This window comes from Hydra vulgaris, chromosome 15 (genome assembly GCF_038396675.1).
Source record: "Hydra vulgaris chromosome 15, alternate assembly HydraT2T_AEP".
NCBI classification, from domain to species: Eukaryota; Metazoa; Cnidaria; class Hydrozoa; order Anthoathecata; family Hydridae; genus Hydra; species Hydra vulgaris.
Window position 1 is genome coordinate 22730596 of NC_088934.1, and position 25543 is coordinate 22756138.

At 27.3% G+C, this 25543-nt stretch overlaps 1 protein-coding gene and 1 long non-coding RNA gene across 2 annotated transcripts; both read left to right on the forward strand.

Annotated features, from left to right (window-relative positions):
* Positions 1-3972: 3972 nt before the first annotated feature.
* LOC136091409 (uncharacterized) lies at positions 3973-6532 on the forward strand. Its single transcript, XM_065818944.1, has 7 exons — positions 3973-4236; positions 4854-4874; positions 5041-5061; positions 5182-5241; positions 5562-5585; positions 5705-5728; positions 5855-6532. The coding sequence occupies exons 1-7, from the start codon at positions 4161-4163 to the stop codon at positions 6241-6243; spliced, it is 615 nt and encodes a 204-aa protein (XP_065675016.1). The 5' UTR covers positions 3973-4160; the 3' UTR covers positions 6244-6532.
* Positions 6533-6740: 208 nt separating this feature from the next.
* LOC136091591 (uncharacterized) lies at positions 6741-11035 on the forward strand. The gene is made up of 2 exons (XR_010644097.1): positions 6741-6845; positions 10899-11035. It is a non-coding gene; the product is annotated as an uncharacterized LOC136091591 (long non-coding RNA).
* The last annotated feature ends 14508 nt before the right edge of the window (positions 11036-25543 follow it).

A 25543-nucleotide genomic window follows, 5' to 3' on the forward strand; every position in this document is an offset into this window, starting at 1 on the left:
TATAAAAATCCTGCCAAAAAAAACTCAATAAAAACCCGGCAATCTGGGTTTTTATTGCATTTTATAATTTTATGAACTATTATAACCTCTAACTCTGAAAACATAAGCATATTATAGTAGCTAGCTATAAAAAATAAAGCCCAATACTATTTTTAATAAAAAACCTTTTCACAATAAAAATTTGACAAACCAAACAAATTAAAAGATTCTTTCAATAAGGTTTTTTAGAATAAATGCATTTTGCTAAGTATAATTACATTTTTGACATAACTTTTTACAAAACCAAGAGTATTTTTGATACTGTCTATATATTTGCACAAACTTTTTTGCCTTTTCACTTCCAAATTTATTCCTAACTTTTGATCAGATAAAATGCAAGAAAATAATTTTTCTATTGATCCAAAGCTAGCAGGGCATGTTTGAAGTTTAGAAATAAATTATCAGAATCCTTCAGGCAGTTTTTTCTGAACTGATTTCTCATTTCTCAGGTTAATGATTAATCACGAATCGTTGCACAATATTGTTGATCGCTCAACATCCTTGTAGAAAACGCATTGCAACCTTTTAGTTTAAACAAAATACCTAAATGCCTATTAGCATAAAGCTACCCAGCGAACATTGACAGACGGTACCTTATGGTTTTTAACAGGGCTTACGGAAACGGGATTTAGAAGGGTTTGTGTTCTGGTTTGTGTTCCAGACGGGTCCCTTACGGTTGAAAAATTACCCAAAAATAGTGATACGGGCCGCATCTGGAGATTATAAGGGCTAAGAAAACTGGGATTTTCACGGGTCTCCCATTTGGGATTCATCTGGGGCCGTATTCTCATCTCTCCGTTAAGCTAAACGGAGCTTTTGTCAGAAATTTCATTACAATATTTCTAAGTAAAGAAATGACGAAAATTTATATAAATTCGTTAAAATAAAACTTACACCAAAATAAAACATTTATGTTTAAAAAATTATAATTTTAAATAAATTTTTTATTAATGTAATTTAAAAGAAATTTTTGACTAACGCTCCGTTAAGCTTAACGGAGAGATGAGAAACGGCCCCTGGTGAAAATAATTTGCGGAAAAATCTATGCAATCAGACCACTATCGCCATTTGCAACTTACCTTGTTCAAAAAAAGTACTTACAATATAACGTATAAATTATCTCGGAGAAAATTTTGTATCTTTTGTCATCACCTTATATTCAGAAGTTTCGGCATCTGTTCTGAATTGCGGTTTCCTATCAGCCTCCTTTCCTACGGAAATAGGAGTTAGACAGGGTGACCCCCTCTCTCTCTTGCTGTACGTTTTTGTTGCCGAAGCTCTCGCTTTGGTGATCAGAGCGGACAGCAGAATAGAGGGTTTCCCATTACCAGGTACACCTAAACCCCTCAAAATACAGCAGTACGCAGACGATTCGAACTTTTTTGCCAGGGACGTAAAATCAGTCCGCTTTTTTTTTGAAAAAATAAAACTGTTTGAAAAAGCAAGTGGTTCAGTGATCAACGCCTCAAAAACCAAGGGTCTCGCCCTTGGGGGTTTTGATCCTAAAATGTACCCGGAATTGGACGACATAGAGTGGAACAACAACACCGGTTTCAAAATATTAGGTGTTACTTTTTACACCAGACTGAGCGATACTACCAATTTCAACTGGTTAGTAACTCTAAACAAAATAGAGAAAAAACTCAAGTTTCTGGGACTACGTACTTTGTCACTTAGGGGAAAGACTACGTTGACAAATACGTTAGCAATGTCAAAAGTGTGGTTTCTGGCAAACGTGCTGCCCGTTCCCGAATGGGCAATAGAACGTCTGCACAAAGCCATTTTCCAAAACCTGTGGCAAAAGACCAATTACAATCCGGTCAAGAGAGAGACACTTTTCTTACCCGTCAAAAGCGGGGATCTCGGAATTTTATCACCGAAGGAGCAAAGTCTTGCACTTTGCCTCAAAACACTCTTTCAACTGAAAGAATGCGAAGAGGAAAGAGCTCACGATTATTACTACTTTTCAAAGTATTGGCTGGCGAGTTCACTTATAAAATTTACGAACCAAAACCAAAGCTGAAACTTTTTAAAACAGAACAATTTTCCAAAACACTGGGACAACAAAACGTCTCAGTACTACAAAACAACAATAGAAATATTAGGCAAAAACGGGTCCCTTTTTAACATCCCCCTAAAAACAACCAAAAATTTTTACATAGAAGTGGCAAAAAACAAAAAGACGGTCGTGCCAGCAGAACTTTTCTGGAACAGTTCAACAAAAACAACGATGCCGTGGACCCAAATTTGGAAAAAAAACTTCACCTCCCACGCATGCGGACCGACTCAAAACATCCTCTTTCGTTTTTTACACAACAGTTTACCTTCCGCGGCCTAGCTAGCCAAAAGCACAAGGCAACAGATCGTCAAAAATAACAAATGCAAAACTTGTGGTAAAATCGAGGACAACATCCATATCTTTGCCTACTGTCCTCCTTCTGTTGAAATTTGGGAGTATTTAAACACGTATATAGTTATATACGTATATAGTTATATAACTCCTTGACATCCCGAAACAACTTTTTTCCGATAAATTCGATTTTCTCGATTGAAACGGCGAATTTATCGGAGAAAAACCACACTTCGCAGCTGCTGTTGATACTCACTCAAACCATCATGAGTGCAATATGGAACAGTAATGCCACCACATGTTCAGCAACAAAAAATTTGACCCAATGGCAGTGATCAGGGTAATAATCAGGAACATCAGGAATATTATTACCTTAAAATATAATTATCATGTCCGTAGAAACACCGCGGACATTTTCTGTGAGTTTTTTTGTATTAAAAATGTTTTCTGTCAAGTAGAGAATGGAAATCTGAAACTAAACATATGAGCTAAAATAAAACTACGGCCTATTGCATGTTTAGTTAAGATTTCCTTCCCTCTTGCAAATCTTCCTATTTTATACAACAAAAATTATTATTATATATGATTAGCAAATCACTGCCAGCCCTTATTTTATGAAATAAAATTTTAACACATAAGTGTTTATTTATAGTGTTCGTCACGTAATGTTTGTGTAAAAGTCCTGTAATTCTTTAAATTCCTTTTGATCTAAATCTTTTTTACCTTATGAATGTTCTTTCAACCTACTTTAGAATCTCTCCTTTTTTTTAACCTAAACTTTTTTTTTATCTAAACTCTCGTTTTCTTTCCGCACAACGGCAAAAAAATAAAAAAATAAAAAATACAAAAAAATATAAAACCAAAAAACACAAAAAAATATAATATCAAAAAACACAAAAAAAAAATAAAAAAATAAAAATACAAAAATTATGTAATAAAACTTACAAAACAGAAAATGTATATATTTGTGCAAAATTGTAAAACCATATATTAGGTACGTAGAATTCCGTGTTTTACGGAACCGATTTTTGTGCCAAAATTCTGTTCCACGTTTTTTAAAGTCCGTTCAAAGTAAGTGTGGTAACAACGTGTTTTCTAGTCTTTTTTTTTAGAATTTAGTATCACTTTAGATATGTTTTAAAAATTGAAATAATTATACTTTCTGTTAGTGTTTGCTGTTTTTGAAGTTACACTCATTTATATAAAGTTAATGGGTATCAAAGTTTTTGATGTCGATTGTTCGTTAAATTCCTATCGAAGGAAGGTAGTGCGTACTATTAAAACTATTTGCGTTTGTTTTTATATCTATTTTCTATATTCTTGCCAAATTTTATTGCATTATTTGGATGCACACATTCATTACTACAATGCACAAAAAAGGTACATAATTTCGGCAATTTTACGCCTCATATGGTAGAGGGGGTCTATCGGAAACTTCATATTAATAATATTATTAACTTAATATTATTGTCCATACTTTAATCAGTTTACTTTCAAATTTAATTTAAATTTTAAGTTAAATTTAAAAATTTTTGATTAAAAGGCTTAATTTATACTTCAGGTTCTAAAGTGTAATTTTAATCTAATTACAATATATTTGTAGTGTACTTTAATAATGTTTACAAAAATTTAGTAAAGTCATATTTTGTCAAAATATAACTTTACAATAAATACTTAATTACTCATTAGATAAAGTTTTAATGTACATTAGATTACATAGATAAAGTTTGTTTAATGCAACAATGAAATAATATTTAGAATTAATATTATAATGCCTAAAGAAATGGCAAAAAGAAAAAACAAGATTGGCAAAAAAAGTAAGATATCTGAAAGAGATAAGAGAATAGGTAAATTTTATTGTGTTTCTTGGTTCTTTGTTTATTTAATTTTAGCATTTAACTATTGTGTTTTATTTGTGTGTGTGTGTGTATATATATATATATTTATATATATATATATATATATATATATATATATATATGTATAAATATATATATATATACGAATAAAACACAATAGCTATATCTTTATGTATGTATGTATGTGTATATATATATATATATATATATATATATATATATATATATATATATATATATATATATATATATATATATATATATATACACACACACACACGCATTATATAGATATAGATAAAAACACATCTACCAAATTTGGGAGTTATGGCATCAATTTGTATTCAATGAATTGTTAGATAATGGCCAATTTATAATTTTTAACAACTATTGTTACTATGTGATCAATAATGTGGGCGAGTAGTTGAGGTATCGACTTAGGTTCTATGTACTAATATTAGAAGAAGGTTCTATGTACTAATATTAGTCTATGTATATGATGATGATGTTGCTTGAGTGATTTAATATTAACAGATGTATTTTTCATTTTTTTAAATTGTTTTGTGTTAACATTTTTTGTAACTTTATTTATTTCATCAATTTAGATCGATTAGAAAAAACAGTTGGTTAGTTTAATTTTTCTTTTTTTTTTACTTTTTTATTTGATGTTAAATTTATATTGGTTTCATGCTTTAAAACCTTTTAGCAAAGTTTGTTTGAATGTCAAAAGTTTATTATCAAAATTTGTTGAAATGTGAAGTTAAATTAAATTTATTGGTTTCCTTTTTTTAGGTGATCTAGTGCAGCGTTTAGGTGAGTAATTGAACAAGATATGATTTTTTACGTAATTTACTTATAGGTATTAAAAGTAAATTACCAACAAATTATTTATGTATCTTTCTTGTTTATAATCATATTCTTAATAATATTTAGCTATGTCTAGTAACATATCAACAACTGTTGATAAAATTTCAAATTCTTCGAATACCATTGGTAAGATTATATAATATATTAAAATATTTTGCAATATTTTATGTTTTATATGTAATACCTAAATTCAATACTATTAGTATTACTAATAGTAAGGTTATTAGTTTCAGTTTTTTGAAATGACTATAAATTGCATGTTATTTGTAGGTGTCTTATATTTATAATATATTTTTTTGTTTAACCTTCGGTGACATCTCCATCCGCAACTACTAGTAAGGTTTTGTTTAATTATTTGGATTCAAGATAAGATAATACATCATAAAATACATAACATTTGTAGATGTATTATATGTTTATAACACTATGTCCGTATTACTTTTTAGTCATACCTCCATTGGCTAGCACTGGTAAGGTTCTATGTAATTTTTTACTTGGGATTTAATTATTACTTATCAAAAAAATTATAAAACGTATACTATTTGTATTTGTCTTATTTGAATAATATTCTTTTTTGTACAATCTTTAGTGATATCTCCAGTGTCAACTACCAGTAAGTTTTTTTTTTTGTTATTTTGTTGTAGTATTTGACTTCTTAAACGAATTATGTTATATTTAGTCTTTTTTTCAAATTAACTCTTACAATTCCTAATATTTCTCTATTGATTTTTGCTTGTAGAACTTACATATGAGGACTATAAAGTTTTCAGGTCAAAATATCCAGGACCATATTCCAATAAGTCCTTTGTGAACTGGGTTGCACATGGTGGGAAGGATAGGCCATTATTCAGATGGCCTAACTTGACACCATATTCAGTTCCTAGGGCAAGGGCAGATAAATATGAAAATAGGGGAAGATCTGCCAGCAGAAGAAAGTTGGAAGACAGAAAGGACAAAAGTAAGTATAGGGACAGCACCGAAAGACGCAGAAGTGAAGGAAAAGAAAGTGAAGAAGTGTATATAGAGAGCGAAGGCAAGAAAACAGATATAGAGGCAGAACAGAAGAAAATAGATATCAAGGAGGAAGGAAACCGAGCGACTATGGAGGGGGAAGGGACAGAAGCATAGGTGGAAGAAGCAATGGTGGCATTGTAAATGTTTATAATTGTAGATAATATTTTACTTTATTACTCTGTTTTATTTAACTGTTAATGAAAACTGTATTGCTGAATCTTAATAAAATAAAAAAAAATTTACAATTTGGTTGCAAAATATTAACCAACATAGTTTAATAAAATTATTAAGTTATTATAACAAGATAATGTTTTTTTAAAAAGATTTCTTATAGTTATTTCTCATATACATAAAATATATTTGTTATATTTTATATATATGTATAAATGAAAATATATTTGTATTGTATACACACACACACACACTATATATTGTATGATATATATATATATATATATATATATATATATATATATATATATATATATATATATATATATATATATATATATATATATATATATATATATATATATATCTGTGTGTGTGCATGCATGCATGCGTGTGTGTGTGTGTATTGTATATTATGTATTTGTATTGTATATTATATATATTTTTATATATGTGTTGCTGTTTCTAATTAATTAAATTAATTCATAGTTAACTAAAAAAAATAATTGAAAACTTTGCTGTTGACTCACTTTTGTTTGCAACAGGTATGTATTGTTTGTCTAGTATTACAATTCTGCAATGGCTTATAGTAGTGTAAGTAGCGTATTTGAATTTTATTTTTACTATTATGTTCAGTTAAAATAAGTTTTCTAATTATAGGCAGACTTAACCAAATTTTTATGTCTGCCTTTAATTAAGAAATGAAAATGTTCTTTAGGTTAAAGTATTTAAACTTTTTGAATATCGTTTTATATTTACTATGATTTCAATACTTAATAAATTTTTTCCCCCTAGCTATCATGGGTCATAAAAAAAGTATTGTATTTTATGGTGCAGCCAAAAAGTATTTAATTGATAACTTCTCCTTGCCTGTTCAAACCAGTGAGTGTATGAATGGACACATTCTTTTTGTCTATGTCAGTTGCAGGGAATCAGCAACTAAAACTTATAATCAAGTCACTCAATATTTTAGAATCATAACATCAAAAAGTCAAATTGAGAATTTAGTAAATAAATCGAAAATCTGGGCAAAACTTTTTTTTAGGATTAGTTATTATGAAATTTTTTTGGCCTTTTGCAGCAAGCCTTTTGCAAGCTCTAATATTGCTAATGTATTATTATTAGCTTCAACACCGACAATACAATCATTACAGTCTACAACCAGTAGTTTAATTACAACATGTTCTTTAATTGTAACACCTCACCAAGGCAGTGTTTCATCTCCAACTCAAAGTAAACAATTAAGCTCAGCTTTTAGTGGAAATGCGTCAAATAGATATACTTCACGACAGGATATGACACCTAGGAGAAAAAAACTAAGAAGTAGATTGTCTTATTTATCTTCAAATTTAGCTAGTATTTGCACAAAACACCGAATCGAGATAGCTGAAGTGAAAGCAAAATTAAACACTATGCCATACAAATTAAAAGTTTTAAGGCAAAGTGTTAAAAGAAAAGAAGACGTTATCAAAGGTTTAAGAGCAGAGGTTAGAGACTTAAAGAATAAACTACAAACATATTACTACAGTAGACAAATTCGAAATCTTATTGCTACTAAAAAAGCAATGAAAAGTAAAGAAAGAGAAAAGTTAAGAAAAGTAACTCTCAACCATAATGCTGCTATTAGTACAAATAAAAAGGTCATTACCAGCTTAGAAAATGATATGACCCAGATGGAGGAGGGCAATATACTTAATACAAATACGTCAGATGATAAAACTTATCCATTGCAAATGCGAATGATAATTTACAGCATGTTATTGTCTAATGTCCCAACAAGTAACATACCATTTCTTGTTGAGAAAATGGGGCAATATTTTGGTGTTGTTTTTTCTAACATTCCTCACCGAATCACTGTTGAGCAAATGGCTCGTGAGCTAGGCAGTATCGCTGACCTGCAAGTAGCAGAATGGGCTATTACTAATAATCACCTTACATTAGGGTTTGATGCAACAACGCAAGAAGGCGTTCATATCAATAGTATTCACCTAACATCAAAAAATAAATGCCAGGTTATTGCTATCGACCAATTACCAGGTGGGACAGCAGTTGATTATGCAAACCATATATGTAATGAAGTAGATCATATTGCTTTAGTTTATTCGAACTTTCATTTACAACCCTTTGAAGAGTGTCGTAGTTTGATTATCTCAAATATATCAAACACAATGTCCGATCGAGTTTCGGTTAACCATCTTACAATAAAAAAACTCGGTGCAATCTGGGCTAAAAATCTGAATGAGTTAAACTGCCATTTGCACCCTCTTGATACAATTGCTATTTCATGTCGTTCAGCATTAAAGTCTCTGGAAACTGAAACTTGTCAATTATTTGGATATGATTGTATGGCAGTCAAAATTGTTTTAGCTATGAATAAGATGAGGTTTAAAGATGTGAAAGGGGACCCAAAAGGATTTGTAAATTTTTTAGAAAATAACAAACTTCCACGAGGTATCATTCCAAGGTATCGTGGTAACCGGCTTCACATTCTGTTCCAAACTTGTTTCATTTTTATAAAATACTATAGTCTATTTATGAATTTTTTGAAAATCGGAACAGTAAAAAGAACAACTTTACAGAAGGTTCTGCGAGAAGCATTTTATAATACAACTGCAATAAAACAAATGTGTGTGCTTGCATTATTTGGAAAACTTCTTACAGGACCCTGGATGACTACGTTTTATGTATCATCCGAAAATGCAACTTTTGATCATGTTGGTGGTATTGCTCTAGTTAAAAAAATTGTGCAAACAATTAAAAGTTCAAAAAGTAATCCTACTGCTCTATTTACCAGAAAAACAGATTTCTTTGGAAATATTCTCAAACCAAATACTTTACAAGTGATTACAAAGACATGCACAATTGATGATCAGCTTATCGCCATGACTAAGGCTTGTCTTGTTGCAATAGAAGAGGTTTTAAATCGTCAGTACAAGCGCTATTTTTCCATTACTATTACAAAGACACTTAAAGAGGAGACAGCAAGTGCAAGACTTCATAACATAGATAGTGAAGAGTTAATGGGAATGTTCAGTGCTGCAAAAGGAAGATCCCCTAATGCATCAATTGATTATATATCTTGCAAATTAAGAACAAAAAAGAATAGGACAGTGGATTATCTTGAAAATCTCGACGACTATTCAAGAGAAAATGTTATTAGGTGGGCTATGCAGGAGGCAAGAAAAAAAAGACTAAAAAGTCGACTGCAACATGCTGAAATTAGGGCTGAGATTTCTCAAAGACAGACTGAAAAACGCCAAAAAATGGATGAAAAAGAAAAACGAAATTTAGAGCGACAATTATCTATACTTACTACAAGTGAAATTTTGAATTTACATAAAAACTTGTCGACAAAGCAAGTTGCTGATTTAAATGATGTTATGTTAGACAGAATTGTTGGCAGAAATCTCTGCCATCAATGGTATGATACTGAATCAACAATGGCAATCATGTATGATGGCAGAGTTAAAAAACTTAAAAAAAAACAGACAGATATCATTTACTCTATATCATACTGGTCTAAAGATGAAACTGATTCTGAAGCTGTTGATTATTGCATGAAAAAATTACAGTTGGTTGCTGATATTGTATCAGGTGAGTTAATGTTTTCGTAATTCAAATTAATCGCTGTATGTGAGCATATTAATTGTACGATAGCAAAGTATGCAATGCAAGACATAAATTGGTTAAATATTGCTAATCTGGGTCATATCAATTTCATATTTTGAGCATTCCGAATTTTCAACAAGCAGAGCATCCAAAATAAATGTACAGCGAGTAGTGGAATCTGCAAAATAAATATATATCAATTAGTAGAACTTGCAAAATAAATGTACAGCGAGTAGTGGAAGTAGTAGAACTTGCAAAATAAATGTACAGCAAGTAGTGGAACTTGCAAAATAAATGTACAGCAAGTAGCGGAACTTGCAAAATAAATGTACAGCGAGTAGTGGAACTTGCAAAATAAATGTACAGCAAGTAGTGGAACTTGCAAAATAAATGTACAGCAAGTAGTGGAACTTGCAAAATAAATGTACAGCGAGTAGTGGAACTTGCAAAATAAATGTACAGCGAGTAGTGGAACTTGCAAAATAAATGTACAGCGAGTAGTGGAACTTGCAAAATAAATGTACAGCAAGTAGTGGAACTTGCAAAATAAATGTACAGCGAGTAGTGGAACTTGCAAAATAAATGTACAGCGAGTAGTGGAACTTGCAAAATAAATGTACAGCGAGTAGTGGAACTTGCAAAATAAATGTATAGCAAGTAGTGGAACTTGCAAAATAAATGTACAGCGAGTAGTGGAACTCGCAATTTTTTTGATAGACGGCTCTGGCTTACGTTCACGTCGTGTCTATTGTTAACAATGATTTATATTTAGTTTCATTATTGGAATTTAATATATTAATCATTAACTAAAAGCCAAGACTCAAATTAATTCAAATATTATTTTAAAACAAAAAAATATGAAAACCCCAACTTGTAAGGTGGTAATGTGTATTGTGTTTTGTATTTCAATATATTATTTAAAGTCATTGCTTTTTTTCTTTTTTTTTTTTTTAACAAAATTTTAAATAAAGTATTTTATGTTTTTTTAGGTTGGAGGGGGTGTGGACACACCCCCTTCCCCCGAATCAATGAGTGTGCAGCTTTGTTTGTTGTAATGTTGTAAATTATAAATTTTATTGTGATGATTTTTAAAAAGCCTTTTTAATAAGAATCAAAATATTTATAATGAATCGTTTTTAATAATAGGGTGTGTTAAATCATTACCCCACATATACCCTAACTCAAAAAATGAACCTCTCCTATTTGGTGGCAGTCTACATGGAAATTATAGCAATTTATTGTATATGAAAATTAATAAATTCATTGAAAAATTGATCTTTTATGAATAAAAATTTCATTTTTTGCTGGTAAAAGTGGCGTTTGGTTGCCCCCTCTAGCCCCCTGAATACGCCCGGTGACTATGGACCTATATAAATTTGTAGGTTACTATTACATCTATCTTTTGGTACCAAGTTGTAAGCATTTGGATAAGAATTGACAAAGTTATTAAACTTTTAGTGCTTAAAAACATTTTTTTGACCACACTTTCTTCAACAAATCCATATATCAAAAAATCGGTACTAAAAACGACATAACTTTTTATGGAATTGTTCGATTTTGATAATTTTTTCACTTTTACAATATTGAATCGAAGCTCTTTCTAATGATATATAACAACCAAGAATTTATCTAATTTAAAATTTTCATGGCACGTACCTACATATATTGTAAAAACATAAAACCATAGTTATTGTTATTAAAAAATTGTAAATATTTATTATTTTATAATAAAAGAAAAAAAAATCAAAAATAAATTATAGTTATAATCGTTTTCTCGTTTTATGTTTTTTATGAAACTCTATATAAAAAGTTGTTAAAACTATTTTAATTATTTACATATAAATTTTTCTCTTCTTCTTTCTATAGTAAAAAGTTAAAAATTTTACAAAGTTTTACATGCAATTACAACAATAACTACTTTAAAGAATTCATTAACATTTACGTTTATGAAAAGTAACGCCTCAAGAAAATGCATATAATATTATAAAGTTGACGTGTGGTATTTCATTATTGTCTTACTTCCTTGTGGCATAAACTGTTAGAATCATGAATGGTTTTTGAAGACCATTGAACATTTTTCTTTAAAACCAAAAGACTTTTGGTTTTAAAAAAAAAACGTTCATTGAACGTTTTTCTTTAAAACCAAAAGTGTTTTGGTTTTTTGAAAAGTGAAATTTAATCACTTTTGAAAATTTATTCACTTTTGAAATTTATTCACTTTTGAAAAGTGAAATTTATTAGTATTTTATTCCTATATAAAGGAGATTATGGAGTATGGATTTTTTCTATTTTTTTTTACATTTTGTAACAGAGTAATTTACTGTGTAATTACTGCAATTGTTGCACTCGATGAAGAAAACAATACAGATTACCTACCACTAATTTGGTTAGTAAATGCTATGAGTGAAAATATGTTATCAATAATTTCCTCTAGAAAATCTACAGATTTTTATTGGCCTTGCTGGACAAATATGAAAAAAAATAGACTTAGCTAAATCAATATGTCAAGAACCTGAGGTTGGATAGCTTAGGTTTTCAGGAAGAATTTTATCAACTGCAGGTAATTTATGTAATATTCTCAAAGATAGTAAAGTAATAATTTTGATAATTTTTTATAAATTTATTTAAGCATTTAATCATAGTTATTGATATCATCATAATTTGAAAATGAAATTTTGATACATCAATAACTATCATAAGTTCTTTTTAAAATTTAGACACAGAATCTGAAGCAAAAAAAAATGCAGATATGCAGAAGATACCTCAAATGTTGATAAAGTATATCAGAGCAAAAAAAAAAAAGGTATATAAAGTTACATAATTTTAATTTAACATACAAAAGATGTTTATGTTAGTGTTACTCCGCTTATGTTAGCGTTACTGGCTTAAAACTTGTACATGAATTATTAAAATTTCAAAAAAAAAAAAAAAAATACTTTTGGTAATTAGCCAGTCCTTTAGAGATAATCAAGAAAAGCCTTTTAAGAAAAGTTAGTAAGATATATATATATATATTGATATATATATATATATATATTATATATATATATATATATATATATATATATATAATATATAAATATATATGTGTATATATGTATATATATATATATTCTTTTAGAACATTGAGCACTCTGTTTATAGAATACACTAACATAATTTATGTATATATATATATGTATGTATATATGTGTATATATATATATATATATATATATATATATATATATATAATTTAGAGCCTTTAACATTTCTTCCAGGTCCTTGTGCTAGAAGGGGAAGTGGTGTGCATTGATATGAAATCAATTTACTTCATTAAACTCCTTGAATGCTTTAAAATATTGTATCTTATCCCTTAACTGCCTTCTTTGTTCTAGAGTTTGTAGATTTAGATAAGTTACAGGGGCTTTTATATATATAAATAATAAATAAATAGGTTTACCCACAGCTACTGTGCTTTGCCAGAAATTGGCAAAACACTTGCTCAGCTGTGCAACAAATTAAACAAAACTAAAAATTTTAATAATTAAGAGTTTTTTTGTGGAATAGTTCTCCATTCACCATTAAATATGATTTTAGTTTTTTTTTATAAATGCCCAACCAACATTGACAGACGGGTACCGTATGGTAAGTGTTTTGTTTTCCAGACGAGCCCCATATGATAAAAAGATTAAGCAAATTTGCTTGATTGGGTTTTATTTGCTTTTTATCAGAGCCAAAGGATCTGGGGATTTGACAGGTTTCCCATAAGGTTCCCAAAAGGTTTAACCTGATAATAAAAAAATCATTACAAAACTTACTCGATGGTTGCCATTTATAATTCGTATTGTGCGTAAAATAAATTTAAAAATTTATTTTACGCACAATACGAAACTTATATGCATTATACATTTTGTATACATTATATTTAGATTGTAATTAGAGAACATTGTAAAAAGAGAAATTTTTTCAGTGTATTTTTTCACTGTGTTGTTTTCCATTGAGACACTGTTGCATTTTTAAACTTTAAAAATGATCATTTTTAAAATTTAAAATAATGATTTTGATCATTTTAAATTAAAATTATCAAAATATACAGTTTTGTTTCTGCTGGTGGTGGTAATAACTGCTTTAGGTTAATCAAAATATTGGTTTAGTCAGAAACATTAAAAAAAGAGCAAACAGGCGAGTGTTGTGATGGATAGGTTTATATAGGGAATTTAAAGCTTTTAAATCGTTTTTACAGATCCACTCTTTTCCATTGAATTTTCTGTATTTTATGTAAGCAAAATGACTGATGTTAACAAAGTTTACCCAATGTCAGATATAAATTTAAGTTGTTTACGTATAAATGCAAAAATGACTTTATTGTTATACAACAACAAGATATTTATTTTCCTTTTTAAATCATACAATGATATTATGATAATAATAAATATAATATTAATAATAATAAAAAATTTCATAACTTGATTGTAGTAAGTAAAAATAATTGCCTAATAAATATATATATATATATATATATATATATATATATATATATATATATATATATATATATATATATATATATATATATATATATATATATGTATATATAAATGATAATAATATAAAATAATATAATAATGAGTAAATTAATTATAAGTATTTAATAATAACTAAATGATTGATAAGGATAGTGTCACTCAAACAGAATTCTGATCAAAGGAGTGACACCAATTTTTAAATATGATATGATTAATAATAAGCATACACACATAGAACATACATAAACTAAGTAAACATTTAAAAATCTTTCATGATAATAATAAAAAATAAACAAACAAGAAGTTAATGATAATAGTTGTAGTAATCATAATTTAAAAAAATAAAGAATTAAATAAAAAAAGAGTATATTTATATATTTAGTGAAAATCATGTCAATAAGTTAGAATAAAATTGTTCTCAGAATTTTTTTAAATTGATTTTGTTTTAAATTAAGAAAAGTCGATTAAGGTGGTTGGAGTTGTAGTTTTTTGAACTCTTTCATACATCAAATGCATTTTTTATTCATTGATATTTTTTGACTTTGATTTAAATTTATACATATTTTTTCACAATTTAAAATTGTATTAACATTAATATCATAATATACATAATAATAACTTATACTTACAATACTAATTCTTGTAAATACTTATAATACTTTACTTATGTTTACAATACTGATAAAAATTTTATTGATATGAACTTTTGCATTCAAACTTTAATTATAAAACTTTAATTTAACTTGATAACTTTAACATATATAACGATAACTAAAAAAAGAAAATAGTTATTATATAGATTATGACCATATGTTTATTTATTATAACTGAGTTATAATAATTTAAACACCATTTTTCTTTTCCATAACTTAATTTTAAAATGTTGGGATAAAAGTATTAAGTTCCAGGTTAAAGGAACAAAAATAGATCTTATATGATATGTATGTTATGTATATCTTGTATTTTGCAGCATGTTTAAGAATATTTCTGCTTGGTGCACTCTGACTGTTAACAATATTTGCATACTGATATGAGTAAAAGTGACTTCAACAACCAGAATGTATTTTTGATAGATATTAGTATTATCAGGTTAGTAAATATATTTACAATAATAATGGTAATAACTTTTATTTATTAGAATTAGTGAAAAGACTTATGTATGATAGACATGCATGAACTTTTTGGGGACAAGTATAATGATTGGAGAAAATATTACCTTTGTTTATTACCACAATTAGAGTAATGTAAAAAAATATTATTTTTGTCTAAAGAATATTGAGAAAAAGTCAATATTTTCTTCAGTATTGAATTTTGTAAAAAAACACGTATAAAAAAAATACATGTATCATAAAATAAAAAAATATATGTTCAAGTATAAAAAAAAAACATATCTGGTATGATAAAGTATATACATCACATTAACTATTTTGTCTATAAAGTCGGGGTTGCAGCTAATATTTCAGCTTTAGCTTTAAAATCAGTAGCTTCAAATTCAAACTGAAGCTGATCAAGTCAGCTTAATCAGATTGATAGCTAATACTAAAAAAGAATAACACTCCATAATTATTTTATATTAAAAAAACATATAGGAAATTGTTCAATAAAACTCTAAAATAGTGACAAAATGTAAACATACACGTAAAAAATTTTCAATAAAATTTGCCAAAAGTTGTTGCTGTTTATAAATGTTGCGTCAGAGCCTAGGCCTAGGACTCACATTTTTGGGGAACCCAAATTGGGTTTTTAGAGGTTTGTTTTAAAAGTGGTACCCAATAACCTAATTCCATTTTTGATTATCTACATAATTTTTTCTGGTAGAGTTCAAAGTTCTTCCAAAAGATGGTTTTATCTATGAAAATATTGAGTATGAAATTAATCTTGCTGTTATCATATGTGATGCACCAGCTAGAGCATTTGTTAAGTGTATTTAGAGACACGCTGGTTATAACTGATGTGAGCGTTGTGTTCAGAAAGGAGAGTAGTGTGGCAAGATAATACTCCCACATATTTCATCAATTTTTAGCACTGACTCAGATTTTTGTCATAAAAAACATTCTGAACATCTTAGTGGTGTGTTAAATGTAATTAAATTTTTTAGAAAACCAAGGTCTTATTAGATATTAGAAAATGGAAAGCAAATGAACTTAGACTTTTTTTAGTATACACTGAGGCAGTTGTTTAAAGGGGATGATTTAGCCAAAAATCTATTCAAACTTTTTTATTACTTTCAGCTGCAGTTCTATTTTTATGTTTTATTTTGTTGAAAGAGCATGTTGATTTTGCTTGTCAGTTACTAACTTATTTTGTGCAGTCATTTGGTAAGGATCAACTAGTTTACAATGTCCATTTTTTAATACATATAGAAAATTATACAGTTAAATCTTAAGTACTTAATAGATGTCCCTAGTTCAAATATAAAACTTTTTCAGGTCAATTAAAAAAGCTTGTTCAAAGACCAAAGGGTTGCTCAAATAAAGATGTACAAGGAGATAAACAGAAGTTTAGTATTCCTCATTTTGATGGATCAGTAACCATTGCATTGAGACACTGTTTACAATTTAAAATATCAAGGTTTTGAATGTTTTGTTTCAGTTAATAAAGTTGATAATTGTTTTGAAATAACAAAAAAATTGGTTTAGTTAAAAAGGTTTTAAAAAGCAGACAAATCCTGTGATAAATAGGTTATGTTTGAGGAATTTGCAGCTTTTTAGTAGAAAAGGAAAGAAAATAAAAAGACCATTTTAATCTCGATGGGTTTGGGAGAGGGTGTGGGAGGAGGGAGTGGGGAGATATTTCATCAAAGTCCCAATTTCATCAAAATGCTGTATCAAATTTATTTAAGTTTACACCCTGTGTATATACTATATATATATATATATATATATATATATATATATATATATATATATATATATATATATATATATATATATATATATATATATATATATATATATATATATATATATATATATATATATATATATATATATATAGACAGGGTGTAAACCAGGAATAAATTTGATCAAAATATTTCCTTATCTCCCCTCTCTCTCTTCCCCCACCCTCTCCCAACCCTGCCGAGATTAAAATGTGTTTGTGGGGTCTTTTTATTTTCTTTTCTTTTCTACTCTAAATAAAAAATACTGTAACATTTATGGAAGATAAATATGAAATCAACAAAAAATTAAATTGGCTTCACAATGACACTGCAAATTTTGATTATTAGGATTTATTTATTTTTATATTATTTTAATCAGTATATATTAATTATTAGTAAGAATTGAATATTTGATTTTTTTTTTAATCTTAGTATATCATTGCTGCTTTCATTTTAAGAGTATTCTTTTAAATATATTTCTTTTTCACTAGTGGGTATTAATGTACATGGAATTCTTTTAATACAAGCGAACAGTAAAGTAAAAGAATCTATTTTCCTTGTTAAATAAATTTCTATTACTTGTTTGTTATAATCGTAAAACAATTTTTGTATTTAACTTATATTTCAGCGGCGTTTTTAAAAAAAAAATTAGTTGAGAAAAAATAGTAGATAGGTAAAAAAAGATTTTAGTCGATGCCGATAAGTCAAAAAAGATAATAGTCGATGCGATCACCTAATTCAGTTGAAATAAACTACCAAACAAAAAATGAAAAACAATAACTAAAAGATATTTTATCTATTCCGTAAAACTCGCATTTGATCAAAATTTCGTAAGTATCTGACGCAAACGGCTTCTCAATATTTTGAATAAACACCCACTTTTTTTCTAAAGGACTTTCTTTTTTTTTCTTTCAGAAAATCCTAGATATATAGGACTTTTTTCAGAAATTCATTATTGTGCCCCTCCACTTCGAAACCCATGTCGTCGGCCATGATAAGTTATTTGAATTTTCAGCCAAAATAGGCGAAACTTTTAAAATAAATGGCATTTGCAGATGTTAAACCAAACATATTTGTTATTTTTTTAGATTTTACCTTATTTCTTGCTAATTTTTTTATATAATATTTACTGTTGTTGGAAGGCCTTGCAAAGAATTTTGAGCAAATTTTGAGAAATGATTTTTACAAATAAGTTTCCAAGAAAATCCCTAAAATTGCTGGGAAAATCCTAACTCTCAAGAAGTTTTTTCCAAGAGACACTGTCACAGTTAAAGTGAGTTTCTACTCATCAGTTCTTTTACGGAAACGGGATAGAAAACTTTAGACATATTAAAACTTATAATACGCATGCCCACATGATTATTTTTCCCTTCCCGTTCCGGTGAAAAACTATTATTCTATTAGTATTTAATAACAATTAATTTTCTATAATTTTGAGAGTTATTATTAAATTTTAATTTATGATTAGCAAACTTTATTAGGAGAATGGGATTTTTTAAATTGGGAATTTTAATAAGATAATAAAATGAGCAAAATTCGTTTAAAATTATAAGTATATATATATATATATATATATATATATATATATATATATATATATATATATATATATATATATATATATATATATATATATATATATATATATATATATATATACATACACACATATACATATATATAAAGTTATATACAGTATATATATAAAGTTATATACAATATATATATATAAAGTTATATACAATATATATATAGAGAGAGTTATATACAATATATATCAAGTTATAATCAATATAAATATAAAATTATATTTACATAATAGTTTTATATAATTTATGTATCACTAACTAAAGGAATGTTATCAATTTATTATATGAATCACAAGCATGTGCTTATTTATTACAAGTACATTTTAAAACGTTGAAATAAATGTCGATTATAAAATTAAAGGTTATATTTTTCTACCTTTGATGGTGAAAATTATATTTTTTATCTGAAGAGTTTTAGGAGAAATTGTTCGAGTTTTATGACATATTAAAAATAATGTATGTCACCTATAAAATTAAAGACTAACAGTTAATTTTAATTTTTTTTACAGGTCATATTGAAACAAGATATTGTGTAAAGAGGTTTTCAAAGAATCCGTTTTAACAACAATGGAAAAGCTCCCAAATTCGCGAGATAACCGTGAAAGCATTCGATACACGATGAAAGAATCATTTAAAAGTTTGCCTAATTTTGACATTGTAATTTTAAATATTTGGTTCCCGACAGGTTTCCCATATCAGGCCTTGTTAAGAAGCGTTACGCAGCTCGCATTTTGCTTGCGAAAAGGCGATTTGCCTACACGTTCAGCAGTTTTGCGCTACGCAAAAACTTATATCTTTTAGAATATTTAAATTATCTTTTGATTGTCATTAACGTGACGTAACGTAACGTTTATTCAGAAGAAATAAAGTCGTAAGTAAAAGCATTTAACTGCAATTGTAAACTAATAGATTTTTTGTTAAAGAAACAGTTTTTTAATAATTTTTGTTGTTGTTAAAAATTAGTTAAAAAAAATAAAGTGTTTTAAGTTTTATCTTAAGGAATTAAATATATAAATTCCTTTAAATATAAAAATTATTTTTAGTCATAATAGTTTAAAAAATGCACAATTTATTTTGAAGTAAATATTTTATTAATAAGATATTTTGTTTATTGTTAATTCAATAACATAAAGTTCGTTTAAATTATGGATTAAAGAGGTTCGTTTAATTTATGAAAATAAATTATGATCACGAATATGTTAAATAACAAAAAAAAAACTCTTTATCGTTTAAAAACATTATTAAAAAAAGTTCACAAATTAAATAAGAAAAAATTTATTAACAGTTAATAAAATAACCAAAAACTACCAGTAAAAATCATAAGAAAATAAACAAACATTATTTTACGTTTCATGAAAAAAATATTTTTTTTCAAAATAAAATTTAGTTCATATTTGAAAAAAAAATAAAAATGATTTTTTAAATAAGAACTTAGATTTTATTTGTAACTTTTGTTATAGTGAGAAAAAAACAAACTGTATGATTTTTAACGCGTTAATAAAATAACTTTAATTACTGTGCGGTACTTGAAAAGATGCTAGTGACGCAATATAACTTCTAACAATGCAAAATATATTTGCTGAGTTGAGTTACGTAAAAATCCGTTACGCGTTTTCATTACGCAGCGAAATCTCGTAACAAGGCCTGCATATGGGTCCCATTTACCAACCCAAATGGGCCCCTTACATTTTTAAAGTACGGGATTTGACTGTGACCCATACGGGATACCCAGTGGGCATACCCATATGGAAACCGCGGCCAAGATCCGGCGGGATACCTTCAGTCTTCCCATACGGGACCCAGTTGACGACCTGTACGGTACCCGTATGTCAATGTTGGCTGGGTATAATTATCATTTTTTTGATTTTTAATTCAAAAGTTATTTTTAACCAAAAAGCTAGGATTAGTCATGTATGCGAAATAATGGATAAGCGTCGTTGCATCATTACATTCTGCTTGATAGTTGTTTGGTAATGATTTAGTTTAGGGTTGTTCAGTGAGGGTCACAACTCAACACATTATGAGAAATGTCATAGACAACTGTCACTATTCATCTATTTAATCAACAATGATTTTATTTTTATTATTTTTCCTTAACGCCTTGTTTTGAAACAAAAACTTTAATTTAAAAAAGTTAAATACTTTGTCTTAAACAACATCAAATATTTTCAGTCGGGTTTGAAGACTTTTAGCTACTCTAAATATTGCTCAATTTTTAATAATATTTTAAATTTTGATAGGTATATTATAAATATCTACATCAATTGGATAGTTTTTTATGTATGTTTCTACACAGTCAATTTGGGAGTTTGATCTGGTATCGTTTAGTAGGTGAGGTATATGCCCTTCCTTGTCACGCAACCAACCCTTAAATGAAAAATTGAATAATTAATCTTAAACTTTTACAATTGGTGTATTGCGAAATTATTTCTGCACTTCAACCACCCATTTGATAACATCTGGGTGTGTTACTTCCTTTTCTAAAAAGCTTAAGTAATGCGCAGAAAACATTAGCATACGGGTTAAAAGATTTAGATATGTTTTTTAGATTAAATCCCTCTTTTTTTCAACTTGTTTTCATTATCTGTTTCCACAGTAAACTCTACTTTTTTGTATGTTTTCTTAAGATTTTAAATGACATTACAAATAAGTTCGGTACAATACTTTGCTGTTTATTTATTTGGTGCACAATTAGTTATGCAGAAAAGTTTAGACTTAAATCCAGTGGTGTTACTTCCTTTTCTAAAAAGTTTAAGTAATGCGCAGAAAACATTAGCATACGGGTTAAAAGGTTTAGATATGTTTCTTAGATTAAATCCCTTGCAAATGACTCGCAAGTTTTCTTGTAATTTAGCAAAAGGAGATTCTGGGAGGTTCGGTGTCTTTAAAGTGAAACTTTTAAGAGCAAAAATTTTAAAAGCGAAGGTCCGGAAAGCGAAAAAGTTAAAAGCGAATGGGAAGGGTTAAGCGAGAAAAAAAATTTAATAACATTGGTAACATTATTTTTATATAAATGAGTTATTTTATATAATTTTTTATATAAATGAGTTATTTTATATAAATTTTTATATAAAGGAAAATGCAATTGACTATTTATATTAAAATTGCTAATTTGTAAAGATCATATTCTTGACAAGAATAAGTGGACAGAAAACTAGGTATTTTTAGAATTAGAGAAATCAGTTAAAAGCATCGAACTCTCCAGGGGCTTTGACTAATTTAAATTTTAGCATCATTTAGGAGAGGAATAATTATTAATAAAGGCTGGATTTTTTTCTTTGAATTGTGTCATCTTAAAGGTGTTACAATTGAAGTGAGTCAATTTCATAAATAAGTTCATGAAGTTTATACTTTATAAAAGATAGAGTAAGGCAAAATTAAATTGTTTAGAATTTTGCTCCAAAACAAAGTATAAAAGATACCAATGATAAGAGGTGAAGTTTTTAGTTGTCTCCACACAAAAAATTTAGTTCTCTTTTATGTGCCATCATATCAACCAATTATATTTACTGGTGAATTATCTGCAAGATAAAGTGAATTTTTTAATATTTGTATTGAAAATAATGTTGTTATCAGACATACACTTTAGTAAAATGAATAATAGCTCAAAGCCTGTGTCAAAAACTTTTATATGTTGTATTTATAAAGCCTGATTTTTGACTTATCTATATATTAATACGGTAATGAATAGTGCGCATAGTTACGCCTAATGTTTCGCCTATTGTTCGTATTGTTATTTACGGTTCTGTATTCTGTAAAATACACTATTTCTTAGTTTTTAAGAAGTTTCTAGACTTTTTTATGCGCGGTTACATTTTCCATGCGGTCTTTCAAGTTAAGTCAGCTTGCGAATTTGAGATGATGTACTTTTATTCTCAAGAAGAGTTGATGTTGTTCATTGTTTAAAACAAAAATTTAAATAATCGTTTGTTTGTTGTTGGGTGTTTTTATTATTCTAATTTTTATAGCCTGTTTTCATTTTTTAGAAGAAGTTAGAAATAAAATGTCTGGTAAAATAGTTTTTTAGTACAATATAAACATGGATACTGTAATATATCTAATCTTCTAAATATGAATACTGTTATTTAATAGTGTTAGTGTCGTTTCACTTTCTTTTTTAATAAAGAACTTTCTAGGCTTTTCTAAAAGCGTTTCTTTACTCAACGCGGTCTTTCAAGCAAGGTCTTCCAGCCGATTAGAGCTGATAAATTATTAGTTTCAAGTGGAACTGATGTTGTTCATTGTTTAAAAACTAAAATTTGTTTGTTGTTCGTTGTTTTTATTTTTCTGTTTTTTTTTTTAGAAGAAGTTAAAACTAAAATGACTGGTAAAAAAATTTTTTTAGTACAATGTTTCTTTTTTAGTAAAGTGTTTCAGTTTTGTCTTCAGTCTTTTTAGATCATTTTAAGCAAGTATTGTTTCATTTTTTTAGAGCATTTAGAAGGAGCTGAAGGCATTTTTAGTAAGTATATAGTGTATAGTAGTTTATTTATAGTTTATATTAGTTCAAGTTTATTTATCGTTTATATTAGTAAGTTTATTTATAGATTATAGATTAGGATTAATGAGAATACAAATTTTTTTTTAGACAGGCTAGCTGACAGCGGCTTAAGTAAGTTTTATCATTTAGATTATATTTGAGTACAAATGTAGCATTAGCAATTTTATTGTATATAATTTTATCTCAATTTTTATTTTTAGACAGACAGGTAGAACTCAGTAAGGACTTAGATTTTGTAGATTTAAAAACTTCTTTTGAATATTCTTTTAAAGCATTGAATATGTTTTGAATATTTTAATAAATTTTGTCATTTAGGTGTGGTAGCATCATCAGTTGGTGCAAGTGGTAGTAATGTCTTTTATTTTATTTTACAGCAAATATAATGTTTTTTAATTTATTTTAAAAAGAATCAATAAATATTGTTTATTTAAACATAATCATCAGGATAAAATAGATAAGATAGATAAAATAGCTTTTTTATTTAATATTTTTTTATTTAGTTATAATTTCATTTGCACCAGCCACAACAGGTAACTTCGTACGTTTATTTTAATATACTTGAATTACATTTGTTACTTAACTTTTCAAGCAATAAATATTGTTTATTTCAACATTATCGTCAAGATTATATAAATAAACTTTTTTTTTTGATAATTTATTTTAGTTGCTTCTGGATTAACTTTAAATAATGGTAACTCATTAATTCATATTTTATTATAGATAAATGTAGATAAAAAAATGTAAGTTGGAAATTTTTGTAGATTTAAAAGCAGTAAGCTTTTTTCTAAAGGTTCTTTCTATTTTTGGATTAAATCCACTATCACTACATTTGTTCTATGTTTATATAATGTACTTTAATAATTTTTGTCATTTGAAAAAAAATATATCAATGTTAAATTACACCAGGTTGTCGAAAATAGTTATAGTTTAATGATAATGTTGTAGACTGTTAGAGCAGATTATAGATCTTTGATCTATTTAATCTATTTAATAACCTACTACCAAAGGGAAAATTTACTATCAGTTGTTTGTTTGTTTTTCTGTTTAGTTGACAATAATGAAGAGAGAGGTAGTATGTTTAAAAGGATTTTTATTTTTTTTATAAAGTAACTAAAATGTTTTTTAAAATATTGTTGTTGACTTAAAAGTAAAACAGTAGGTTTTTATATTTTTATACAATAAGCCCAAGAACTTATAGTTCTTGGGCTTAACTAAGGTAATACTTAAAATTATATTGTCAAGAAGAAATTAAAAATTCTCAGTAAGACAGCTTCTTATTATTTTACCTCAAGTTAGTTTAATTAAAATTTACTTTCTTTAGTTGATCAAGAGAGAGCTAATAAAGGTATTAGTTACATTAGTTTAGTGAATTTATTTTTAAAAAGTTAAGTAGATATTTTAACGTCTATACATTTAAGTGCTTTTATTGTTTAGACACAGAATTGAAGACTGAAATAAGTCAGTGTTTTTGCTATTAAAATAATTGTTAATAGGAATTTGTTTATTTGTACTGTAACTGGAATTTTAAAACTTCAAGTACTAAAGCTTTATTTTCTTTTTTCTTTTAAGAGAGTTGGAAAAAAAACTAAGTATAAGTTATGTGATTAGTATAGTTAAATAAAGCATTTATATCTGTACACTCAGTAGTCCAAGTCAGTTGTCACATTTTAGAAATTGTCCAGGAGAGAGTAAAATAATTAGTCTTTATCGGCTTTTTTATTCTTGATGGTTAAATATATGTTTTATTTAATTTGTCTTATTTAATTTGTCTTGAGGCACATGAAATATAATTTTGACAAAAATAAAAAGTTAAATAAAAAAAGTGAAAAGTCATTTCTGAACTACAGATGTTTTTCCTTTGAACATTGTGGGGACACCAGACCCTCTATATTGACCAAACTTTGTTTCACATTGTTGCAGGAAAACAGTCTTTTTACCTATGTAGATACTGAAAAAATTAAAAAGGTCTCATACATAACTCTTTTTCCCAAAAAACTGGATAACCGACCTTTGTCTTCTGAGGTACAGATATTAAAATTTAAAGTTTTTTTTAGTTTTGGTTTAGTTTATAGTTGATTTTAGTTTAGTTTTAATTAGTTTTAGCTTCAGTTATCTTTTATCTTACTTTAGACAACTTCATGGAAGAAATGAGGGG